The sequence below is a fragment of the Arachis hypogaea genome, chromosome 2, assembly GCF_003086295.3.
Source record: "Arachis hypogaea cultivar Tifrunner chromosome 2, arahy.Tifrunner.gnm2.J5K5, whole genome shotgun sequence".
Classification (NCBI taxonomy): Eukaryota; Viridiplantae; Streptophyta; class Magnoliopsida; order Fabales; family Fabaceae; genus Arachis; species Arachis hypogaea.
This window is the reverse complement of record NC_092037.1, coordinates 4,001,025-4,013,708: the sequence shown is the minus strand read 5'-3', so window position 1 is coordinate 4,013,708 and position 12,684 is coordinate 4,001,025. Positions and strand designations below refer to the sequence as shown.

The 12,684-nt window shown below is 32.7% G+C and overlaps 1 protein-coding gene across 1 annotated transcript; it reads left to right on the top strand.

Annotated features, from left to right (window-relative positions):
- Positions 1 to 4,180: 4,180 nt before the first annotated feature.
- Positions 4,181 to 10,656, top strand: LOC112733734 (putative pentatricopeptide repeat-containing protein At5g37570). The gene is made up of 6 exons (XM_072213481.1): positions 4,181 to 4,493; positions 6,376 to 8,184; positions 8,586 to 8,688; positions 9,073 to 9,287; positions 9,539 to 9,601; positions 9,706 to 10,656. The coding sequence occupies exon 2, from the start codon at positions 6,448 to 6,450 to the stop codon at positions 8,131 to 8,133; it is 1,686 nt and encodes a 561-aa protein (XP_072069582.1). The 5' UTR covers positions 4,181 to 4,493; positions 6,376 to 6,447; the 3' UTR covers positions 8,134 to 8,184; positions 8,586 to 8,688; positions 9,073 to 9,287; positions 9,539 to 9,601; positions 9,706 to 10,656.
- Positions 10,657 to 12,684: the final 2,028 nt, after the last annotated feature.

Sequence of the window (12,684 nt, the reverse complement as noted above, 5' to 3'; positions counted from 1 at the left end):
TTTTAAATGTATCGATCTAAGTGTTTAATTGTAACGCATAGATACTAGATAGAGATAAGAACAATCAACCCATTAATTATGTATTCCACCATGAACACTCATCAATGGTGGCTACATTTAATAATTTTTGAATGGAAGTTTTAAAGTTTGGTAGATTGCTTCTACTTTAATACTTTATCATATATATATGTCAATGGAGTATCAACAAAAGGTTGCATACGTTACTTCTTCAATTAATTAAAAGATTTCAGTAGCTGTACTAATAATGTTTGAACCATCAATTATTTAAAATGATTTGATATTAATAAGCATGATTAATTTATTTAGTTTTATACAGTATTATATTATATTATTATTCTGGATATAGTTGGATATCTTTGTTAGTTAACTTATTTTAAAGTTTAATTATTCTAGTAATTTTTATAATTTTATCAAATTTTTAGTTAGATATTTATATTTTTTTAATTGAATTTTTATATTATTTTTAATTTTGTAAGTAAATCATTTTTATATCAAAAATGTTAAAATTAACAAAATATTTTTCTCAAAAAAATATGTGGTTAAAAATCTAGTTATTAGATTCTTAATTGTGAACATTTTTATTTTGCAAAAAAATATTCAGTTAATTCTAATATTTTTTACATTAGAAAAGACTTAATTACAAAATTAAAAGTAATGTATAGACCTAATCAAAAAGAAAAAAAATATATAAAAACTTAATTGAAAATTTGGTAAAACTATAAAAACTAATAAAGTAATTAAACCTTATTTTAATTATCAATAGAACTTTTCTTTTATATGGCCTTACTGTATGCAGCAATCTATTGGTCAGCGACAAACTTTTAGATAGAACTCAAATCCGCGACGAATTAATCTTTAACTTATGAGGTTGAAGAATATTGTAGATAACAAATAATAATAATAACTAAAGTATACACTATTTAAATAATAAGTCAAAATTGGAAATAAAATCTTATCAATATTATTTTTATAATTGTGGCTTCAATAAACTAAGAGTCCGGTTAGGGAGACAATGGCTTATTTATACAATGTGTACAATGAGCTATATGAGTTACAAAATGAACATCCCTCGTACTATCTAGAATAATCATCCGAATACTAGGGATAATAAATCTAGAGTTTTAATACCATGTCATGATACCACTCATCCAAATAACTTTAACTGATGAGAAAAGGTAATACTCTCTAAACCTCCATTATACGCATTGTACAAATATTCTATTGGCTCCTCATACTTTCCCATAAACTAAATATTGAGGGTTTATTGTAATAAATCCTTCCAAAAACGTTTATGCAAGAATACAAACGTTTTTTTTTTTATTATTATTCACCATAAAACCCTAAAACCGTTTCATGGTTCAAAGCCTTTAATTTACATATTACATTATTATTCATGACAAATTTTACATTCCTCAAAACGGATTAATTAATTATTAATTAATCATACATGTATATAAATAAATCCATATACATGAACCTTTTCATTTGCAAGTTCACTAATCCATTCCAACATTTTCCCTACAAAATGATACTTGGAATGAAGCACATTTTCTTTTTGCTACAATTATTTTTTATTTCAATTAAGGAAGAAGCATTTTCATTTCAAGAGGGTCATCATCATGATCATCATCATGGAGAGAAATTCAAATTTCCAATTCCAATTCCCATAACAACCGTTGAAGTAACAAATCTTTTGCAAAATGGATTGAGCTTCACAATTCATTGTAAATCAAGAGATGATGATCTTGGTGTTCATGTAGTTGAAAGCAATGGCCAATACCATTGGAAATTCCATAGCAACTATCTTGGGACAACATTGTTCTTTTGTGGGATAACATGGAACAATGGATCAATAGTCTATGATCTTTATAGATACAATAGGGATTATAGAAGATGTTCAACTCATTGTGATTGGATTGTAACAAATGAATTTTTTATTGGTTTTACACAAAAACCTAGACAACAAGATATTACCATATCATGGTTTAATAATAACATAAACATAGTTAATTTGGTCCGAAAATAACTGTCGGGTTTTTATGGTTTAAAAATACGATAGTTTTTTTCGGACGAAAAATATGCTGTTGAAGCTTCTTAAATTTGTTTTACTTGAATATGATGGTTTTGATTGCATGGTTTTTGACATGATCATAAACTATCCAATGTAATTATGCTACTTATAGTTTTAACTTAGTTTTAAAGGAAAATAAAGGGTTATGCATTGTTCTTAATTATCTTCATCACTTTCTTATTATTAACATGAAACTTTTAAGCTAAGAGAGTTTGGATCATTTTTCATTCTTTTTCACTTGTTGATACCATTACTTTTGATTAGAAATTGTTGGATAAGCAATGTATGATCACTTGAATAAGCAATTAGCTAATCCAATGTTATGCTAATATAAATTAGAAGTGATAGATACTTTAAATGATAATATCTTCGTATAAAAATTATATTATAAATTATTAGATATTTCAGTCAAATATATTTAATAAAACTTGTCAATTTATATTCACAATGTGATTTTTATGTATCCACTCTCAGAAGTAATATTTTATAAAGTTGTTCAAAAATAATAAACTTATCTAGTTTTCTTGACTTCTAAATTACAAGGTTTGAATTTTTCTTATGAGAATTAGTTTGATAGACACCTTGCAAGTGCTCTTCCATAATGTTGTATTTGGTTATTGTTCATGTCCATTAGGAGATAAAAGTAAAATAGGTTTATATTGACAAATATTTATACAGTAAACAAACCTAGTTGCATTCTTAGTGGGTTGATTTTGTACAAAATTTACTTATATTTCTTTAATATTTAACAAAAAAAAGAACCCCCCCCCCCTTTTTATAGAATTTTTCGCAATTAAGGCTTGACACAAATGGTAAATTTGTTGGCCTCCATCAAGTTACACCCGGTTCGAAATATCGGTTTAATTCATGGAGTGGAATATAGGAATCCATATAATTGTATGTGTGGGAAGGTGAGTGTGTGAGTTTGTGATGTAATATTTAGGATTGCGTATTATCTAATTCTTCCAATTTGATCAATGGAGCCTCACCTATAATTAAATTCGTGCTCTCCTTAAGCTTCCCCATCAAATTCTTCACCTGAGAGTTTGACTCAAATAAATCACATGAAGAATTCTATTGCAATCATAGAACGAAAACTATATAAGGCGTCTAATAACATTCATTGCCTTATGATTGGGGACCTATATATTTATTCAAAGGCAGCCAAAGCACATAATGTAAATTATATTTGTTGCTGTAATTCATCCCTGATTGATTTTGTTACTGAAAGTTGAATGTGTTGTTACAATTTGTTTTTAATTATTATTGAATAATTTGTTGTCTTATTGAAATAATCACTTAACTTCAATTTATTCATTGCTAAATGAATTTGTTTTTGATTGAACGTTAAGTTTGTTGCAGTAATAATCACTCACTTAAATTTGTTTCAATTTATTATCACGATTGAAGTTATTATTGTCTTGGTGAAATAATCATTTAGCTAAATTTTATGTTGATGTCTGTAAATTATCTTTTGAACTAAATTTTTTGTTGCTGATTTTCATGTTCTTTGCAACTCAGAATAAAATTATTCAGTTAAATTGTTGTTTTCATGTTTTCTTTTTGTATTATTATGAATTATTTTTGATATTGATTTGTAAAAAATACACAAATATAAATATAGATGCAAATTAAAATAAAGGAAATGTTGGTCAAATTTTAAATTTGTCCTAGAAAGATATAGATGTCAATTTTCAGATTATTTCTTGGATTTGATTGACTGATTGCATTGTCTTTTGCCTTCTCTTGTTGATTTAAATTTAGAAAGTATTTTGTATTAGTAATTAGTTTATTATCTTTTTTTGCATCATTAATTATGTCTAAGAATTGATATTTGATTGTTATTAATATCTTTGTGAAAATATTATTTTAAATTTTAACTTTTGATCTCTGAAAATAAGACCGGACCGACTAATCGAACCAGTCCAACCACGAACTGGAGGCATTGATAGTCCGGTCAAGTATGAAAAACTGCTGAACTAAAATCGGTAAAAATTGCTGAACCAGCTGGTTGGTCGGACCGGGAACTGGCCGGTTCGAAGGAAATGGCGTCGTTTGCAACTTTGGCCTACTGATTGCTGAACTGAACCACTTCACTTCTCCCTCCTCTCGGCCTTTGTTCTGCTTGCCCGAATCATTCACTCTCCCTTATCCAACCCTAGCTACTCTTTTCGACCCACTGCCGCCTTTCCGTTGGGCCACTGCCGCGTCCGTCCGTCGAGCTCAGCTGCTGTCCGTCCGTGTAGCCACTGCCCCCAAATTTCCAACCCCCCTGCTCTCTTCTTCCGCGAGCTCGCCCCATCCCCTACTCTTTGCATCTTCTCGCCATCGGCTTCATCTTCTTGCCGTCGTCTGGTCGGCGTCGTCCATCAATCAAGGTCTGTCAGCGCCGTCTTCGAAGGTCAGTGAATGTCTTGCTCGCTTGTTCTTCAGTTGTTCAGTTGTTCTTCGTTTTTTTTTCCTACTTTTTAATGCTCTGTTTTTGTGATTAGCTCTGATTTTATTGTTGCGATTTTATTGATTAATGAATGTTTTGTGATTAGCTCAGGTTCTTTACTGATGTGATTAAACACCATGGCAGTTAGATTACCTCCAGAAACGGTGCCAAGTATTGGGAATCCGCCATATTATTTTTTATTAAGGATTTAGGATTCAATCAAGAATTGGCTTTGGTTGCATCTGCTATAGTTGGCTTAGTTAGTTAGCACACACTGCCAAGAATTTTGCTCTGTGTGCATATCTGACTTCAGGCACCTTTGGTTACTTTGTGCAACTTGAGTTACGATATGCTGTTGTATTAGTCGGGTTCTCTGTCATTGTGCATATGTCGCTGAAATTTGCAACCTCCATTGATGCACCATTTTGCCTTTGTGGCACGGTCAAAGATTAGCAACTGTTGGTGCATTTTGTTGGAGAGTGCTATTCTTTTTTTGGGGGGGGGGGGGCATGATGTTATTTTTTTCTTTTGGGGGATAATTTTGTTGGAAACCAAAACTTTTGGTAGCAAAAATGCTGGTTTTCTCAAAATATTAATTGTATTGTATGTGTTTAACTGTTTATTGTTATTTGATCAATTCGACATATATTTGACAGAGTTTGAACTACTTTTGCTGTTTTGGCTTCTCTTTTTGACTTAGTTCTTTTTGCTTGTCTTCTAATTCCGTTGTGTTTAATATGATGTTGAATGCCTCTTTTCTGGTTGCATGATTATCTCCTTTGCTTTCATTATGTGAACTTTCTCTGATATTACTTATTACCAATTCTTTTTGGCCTTGACCAATTGCATGCACAGCTAATGGTATTTGGTATTATTTAAGAGGAGATTGTTGTTTTTGGCACCCGTATCACTAAAAAGAATTTAAAAAACAATCGTGTATGTGGAGCTGAAAGTGAGTGACATATTGTTTTCATGTTTATAGTAGCATGCTTGTCCAAGATCCTACCAAAGGTACCAATGTGGATGATATTTTTGATCAAGCGAGACAGTCAATTGTTGATCCACCTTCTGAAAATACATCAAGGTCAAAGAGTTTGATTCAAAAAGTTCTAGATAATTGAATATTTGTTATTAGTTTGGTTAATTCAATGATTTTTTTTTTGTGACCATCTTAATGAGTTCAATAGTGATGTAATGACTAATAAATGATAAATTATTAATAATTATGAAATCAAAGGTTATATTAGATTTTGGTTGATGTATTACTTTATATTTGGATTATTTTGGAAGACATTTTAAAATTTAATAGTCTGTTATAGCCTGCAGTCAGTCATGTGCGGGGGTTAAGAGAGAGATCGGAGAATCTTGATGGAGTCTATTCAGATGCCTAAAGTCTTAGAATCGAAGGCTCGGGAAGCATTCTCTCTGTCCCTCCGTATCTGACCCACCACCCTTGCTCTAAGATCTCACTTCGCGGCGAAGCTCGTTCAGTTCGGAGCGCGCATAAAGAAAGCTATTAATTATGTTTCAGAGTATTTATTCATAATTTATTTATTATTTTATTATAAAATGGTTTTTTCGGTAAGACCAATAAACCAGTGAACTAGTGACTAAAACGGTTTGATAACTGGTCCCGTTTTTAGAACCTTGCTTTTGATGTTAATTTTATTTTTATAATTTTATACTTTATTTAATTATAACCGGGTCAATCGAGTGAATCAGTGACTCATCGGTTGAACCGGTGATCCAGTCGTATGACCCAGTCAATTATCGGTTTTGATAACTATGTATTGAAGCGCCATATTGCCACTTTCTTATCGTCATTTCAATCTTTTTTGGTGTGTAGATTTATCAAGAATGTATCAAAGTGAATGACTTAAGCAGAGAAATCACGGAGAGCAAAAAGCAGCTCTTTCCAATGAATTCAATATTTCAACACTCTTCTTCTCCGCCACGTTCAACTGCCACCATTACCACCCTTCTCAAGGCCTGCAAGACCATTCATCACCTCTACCAAGTCCACGCCTCCATCATCCAACGAGGCCTAGAGCAAGATCACCTTATCATCTCCCGCTTCATTTTCATTTCCGCCTCCTTTGCCGCCACTGCTTCATATTACACCGCCGTCTTTGACTGCGTCCTTAGCCCTTCCCCTTTCCTCTGGAACTCCCTCATCGGAGCCCACACCAAAGGAAGTTATTTTTTTGACACCTTCTCTACTTTTATTCGCATGAAGGCACATGGGTCTCTTCCCGATAGGTACACTTACTCTTCTGTGATTAAGGCCTGTTCAAGCATGTCTAGGTCCTGGGAAGGAAAATTGCTCCATGGCTCGGCATTGAGGTGTGGGGTTGAAGGTAATATGTTTGTTGGAACCTGTTTGGTCGATATGTATGGGAAATGTGGAAAGATTGGTGACGCTCGCAAGGTGTTTGATGGAATGTGTGAGAAGAATGTAGTTTCATGGACGGCTATAGTGGTTGGCTATGTGAAGGATGGGGATATGGTGGAGGCAAAGAGGCTGTTTGATGAAATGCCTCAGAGGAATGTGACATCATGGAATGTGATGATATGGGGTTTTGTGAAGGTGGGGGATTTGGGCAATGCTAGGGTAGTGTTTGATGCTATGCCGAAAAAGAGTGTTGTTTCTTTCACGATCATGATTGATGGCTATGCAAAGGCTGGTGACATGGCTACCTCAAGGTTCTTGTTCGACCAAGCTCCGGAAAAGGATATTGTTGCATGGTCTACTTTGATATCAGGGTATGTACAGAATGGTCAACCTAACAGGGCCTTGAGAGTATTTCTTGAGATGGAGTCAATGAATGTGAAACCTGATGAATTCATATTGGTTAGCTTGATGTCGGCTTCTTCTCAGTTGGGTAATTTAGAACTGGCTCGATGGGTTGATTCTTATGTAAACAAGAGCTCTATTGATATGAAACAGGACCACGTGATTGCAGCGCTTCTGGATATGAATGCTAAATGTGGAAACATGGAAAGGGCATTAAAATTATTTGAAGAAATGCCTAACCGTGATCTAGTCTCATATTGTTCGATGATACAAGGGTTGTCAATTCATGGATTCGAGGAAGATGCACTGAAGTTCTTTAACAGGATGGTGAAGGATGGGCTAACTCCGGATGAGGTGGCCTTCAAAATCATTCTAACAGCTTGTAGTCATGCTGGACTTGTTGATGAGGGCTGGAACTACTTTCGTTCTATGAAGGAAAAGTACTGCGTTAGTCCTTCACCTGATCACTATGCATGTATGGTTGACCTTCTAAGTCGATCAGGGCATTTACGGGATGCTTATGAGCTTATAAAAATAATGCCGGTGGAATCTCATGCTGCTGCCTGGGGTGCACTTCTTGGGGCATGTAAAGCATACGGTGATTCAGAGTTAGGAGAGATTGCTGCTAATCAACTTTTTGAGATTGAACCTCAAAATGCTGCTAACTATGTGCTGTTGTCTAACATCTATGCAGCAGCGGATCGATGGATAGATGTTTCCCTTGTAAGAACGAAGATGAGGAACAGTAGGGTGCGAAAGGTACCTGGTTGCAGTCAGTTTAATCCAGACTTGGGCTCTTTGGCCTTTTAAGCTTCTGAATTGCATATATGAAGCTGTCAATGAGAAAATTCTGTGCCGAAGGTACCTGGTTGCAGTCAGTTTAATCCAGACTTGGGCTCTTTGGCCTTTTAAGCTTCCAAAATTGCATGTATGAGGCTGTCAATGAGAAAATTTTTGTTGCATAAGAGGTGGTGCAATTTTTCGCAGTTGATATGGGAGCTTAGTGGTTGCTCCATTGTTGTTAAATTGAAATAGCATTGACAGGATTGATTTACATGAATAATTATTTATTAAAATATTTAATAAAAAGAGATGATTATTCATGTAAAATGATCATTAAGATCTCAACATGTATTACTTTAAATAATTTAGTCAAATATATTAATTTATTTAATTATTTTTTACTTTTTTTTCACACACTTTCGTGTGATAGTTAATGTGTATTATGAATTAACACAAAGCACAAACTTTTGCATATATAGCTAAGCTGCTAAACATCGTAGACCAAGAATAAGTTCTGATAAAGGTCATGGCTGATCCAACCTCACCTGCTCCTCAAAAGGGTCAATCCTCATCTTCTGATCAGTGAGTTTATCTCTCTCAATACTACTGTTATTATTAATTCAATGTGATAAGAAAGTCTAGTTATGTGTTTCTAGTGCTAGCTTTATTCATAAAATAGGAAATGGACTTCTGATGGCAATAATTCTTTGATCTAGCTGTGACATGTTGTGTTTATAATAGGTATCTAGAAATCAAGATAATAAAGAGGAAAATTGACATGCATAATATATGTTACAGTTGTGATTTGAAGTGAGGAACTTGAACTTGTAATCTATTGTTTTGATATGTAGTTGATTGGTTCAAGAAAAGTGAAAAGGAAGATTAAAAGTTTAAGTTCCTCACTTTAAATCTAAATTGTAAATGTTATGCTTAACAATTCTAAATTGTTTTTCTGTGTTTTTTCAGGTTGATCTTGAAAGAGTTGTAAGGGACACTCATGGTTATATAGGAGCAGACATTGAATAAGAGATTTTATTCTGCAGTGTATAAGAGAGAAGATGGATGTGATTGACTTGGAGGATGAATCGAGTGATATTGAGATTTTGAATTCTATGGTCGTCACCAATGAGCACTTCCAAACTGCTTTGACTTCTTCAAACCCATCTGTGTTGTGTGCAAAAGTGAGTTCCCTTGCTGAATTCTCAACCTGAATGATTCTAAGCATGATTAATCTTTTTTGATTGCATAAACTTTGGAAAAGAAAGACACTACTCTTGCAAATATATACAATGCATATTAATGTCTTATCCTTTGTATTTCCTTGTATTTATTAAGTTCTGTTATTATTTCAGTTACAAAATTGAATGAAAATGTTCTGTTATTATTATGTTGACCTTTAATGTGGCAATTGTTTACATGAACCATGATGGAGGTTCCAAATGTTTCCTATGATGATATTGGAGGTCTGGAGAATGTTAAAAGGGAGCTTCAAGAGGTGCAACAATTTGAAACTTTGATTTCATATTACGAATCTTAAATGTGTTGTATATTAGGTATGTTTTCACTAATAAACTATCCTTTTCCTCCATGTGGTCAAAGATTTTCCTGCAAGAATCTATGTCCCTAAATTCAGCATACAAGTCAACCAGAGTTCTGCCAACCACCATATCAACGTCGGCACCAAACTTAAACACCAGCCCATGAACTCCCCTAACCTAGTCCAACAACGAATAACACTTGAACAAGCCAATAAAAGTACTGTGATCAGGTCTTAAGAAATGAACCTCCTCATTTCACTAAACAACCTCTTCACCACACCAAATTTACCAACTTGAGCAAATCCAGAAACCATTACATTCCAAGCAATAAGGTCCCTCTCCAACAATTCATGAAAGACACAACAAGCAACACATATACATATTAAGAGAGCTCCCAGCAAACTTGTCCCTCTCAAGGCCACACCGAACCAACACCATGAAGCTGCAAACCAACATCCCTCAAACCAGGATCAGCACAAGCACGGGGCAGTGCAGATAACGTGTACTCATTGGGACTCTCACCAACCTCACGCATGTGATTGAACATGTCAAAGGCTTTTGGGAGATACCCATTTCTAAGATTTGCAGAAATTAAGGTTGTCCAAGTGATAACGTTCTTGTGGGGCATTTGGTCGAACAAGTGGTGGGTATAGCTGAATTGGCCACATTTTGAATAAAGGCTCAAAAGGTTATTTGCCAAGTGCGTCTGCGAGATGCATTGGGTGACTAAAAGCTTTGCATGAATTTGTTTGCACTCTGCGAGCGTTGTGGGGTTTGAAGACTTCGCCAATGACAGCAAAAACTGGTGAAGATGTTTAACTCATTGTGATTGGATTGTAACAGTTCTTATTGGTTTTACACAAAAACCTAGAGAATAAGATATTGCCATATCATGGTTTAATAATAACATAGACAGTTAATTTCGTCCAAAAATAACTGTTATTTTTCTATGTATCTGGTCACGAATGAAATAGATATATATAAAAATACGATTTTTTTTTTGGATGGAAAATATGTTGTTGAAGCTTCTTAAATTTATTTTACTTGAATATGTTGGTTTTGATTCCATGATTTTTTGACATGATCATGAACTATCCAATGTATATGCTACTTATAGTCTTAGCTTAGTTTTGAAGGAAAAGAAAGGATTATGCATTGTTCTTAATTTTCTTCGTCATTTTCTTATTATTAACATGAAACTTTTAAGCCAAGAGAGTTTGGATCATTTTCACTCTTTTTTCTCGCACTCTCCTTCGCCACTAGAGAATAAAATCACTTGTTGATACCGTTTGATTAAAAATTGTTGTATAAGCATTATCATCACTTGAAAAAGCAATTAGCTAATCCAGTGTTATGCTAATATAAATTAGAAACAATAAACTTATCTAGTTCTCTTGACTTCTAAATTACAAGGTTTGAAATTTTCTTATGAGAATTAGTTTGGTAGACACCTTGCAAGTACTCTTCCATAATGTATTTGGTTGTTGTTTATGTCCATTAAAAAATAAAAGTAAAATTAGTTTTTTTTTTTGGGGGACCAATACTACACACACCCACTCTACTCACACATCCATTAGATATTCTCTTTTTCATTGAGAGAGATTCAAACCTATGTGACACTTTTAGGAAGCAAATTAGTTTATAATGACAAATATTTATACAGTAAACAAATCCAATTGCATTCTTAGTGGGTTGATTTGGTGCAAAATTCACCTATATATCTCTATTATTTCTTTGGTGCAAAAAAGGAGGAGATTTCTTGAGACCTCCAATCCGGGTGCTTTCTACATTGATAATGGCAATAAGCTGTTTACTTGGTCTTAAGCACCAATTAACTGGAATAGACTCCTCTGCTTTAAGCTTTGCGACTGAATGAGCCAGGAGGTTTTTCTCTCTTGGGATCCGGATAAAGCCATACTGTTGTTATATGAAATTCATCTTTAATAGATATAACAATTTTTTATTTAATAGTTACTTTTGTCAATATTTATAAAGCTTATGGGTATAAATGATTGTTTTTTTTATAAAAATTTTATAATTGTGTGTGTATTTATGAGGAGGTGAGTGTGTGAGATTGTGATATAATATTTAAAATTGAGTATTATCTAATTCATTTGAAAGAAAACAAAATTTCCTTACTTTTGTGCGGTATAAAAATTTTCCTTCAAATATATCCAGAATACTAGCGTTTTAGTAATTTTAACCGTTGATTTTATTAATATATATTATATATATTTTTTATAATTAAAATTAATAGTTAACATTATTAGAATATCGATATATCTAGTATATTTAAAATTCTTCCAATTGTATTAGCTTTGTTTTATGATATCTTTTTTTTCCCTTAGTTTTTCTATGAAAGATTTATAAAAATAATATATATGCAAGGCTGTATATTTCTGTGTATGTTATCTAAGTCCCTTCAATGAAGAAATTAAATAATGCTCATCTTATAAAATATGAATCTAAATTTTGATGCATTGTTAAAACCGTTTTATATGTATATTTAATCACATAAAATCACATTAGCGAAAATAATTATTTTTTTTATTAATCACATAAATGACCATCCAAAAAAATGGTTATGATTGCACGACTATATAAAATATATTACACTATCAGTGCATAAAAATTAAACTCATAAAATATATCCTAATCCAGCGCAACTAACTATCACTTTTCAAAGGTTATTTATGAGTTATCACACCTACCTCATATAATTTTTATTTTATTTCTTTAAGTCAAGGTTCAGATTGAATTCTAATATATTCCTCAGATGCATTTTTCATTATAAGTGACAACTAAAATGAGGTGTATGAGTGTTTCATATGTTTTGGCAAAGAGATTCCCAAATTTTATGTACCCAAAACCTTACTAGATTTCTAGAACTAGAATTTTATGGTTTTAAAAATAAATTTCAGATTTTTTTTCTATTAAAGTTAAGATGATTTTTTCTTAATTTGTAACACATATCTTAAAAGTTAATTATTCAATTCTAGAATTATTAAATATCCTTTAAAATTCGTATATTCACTTATTT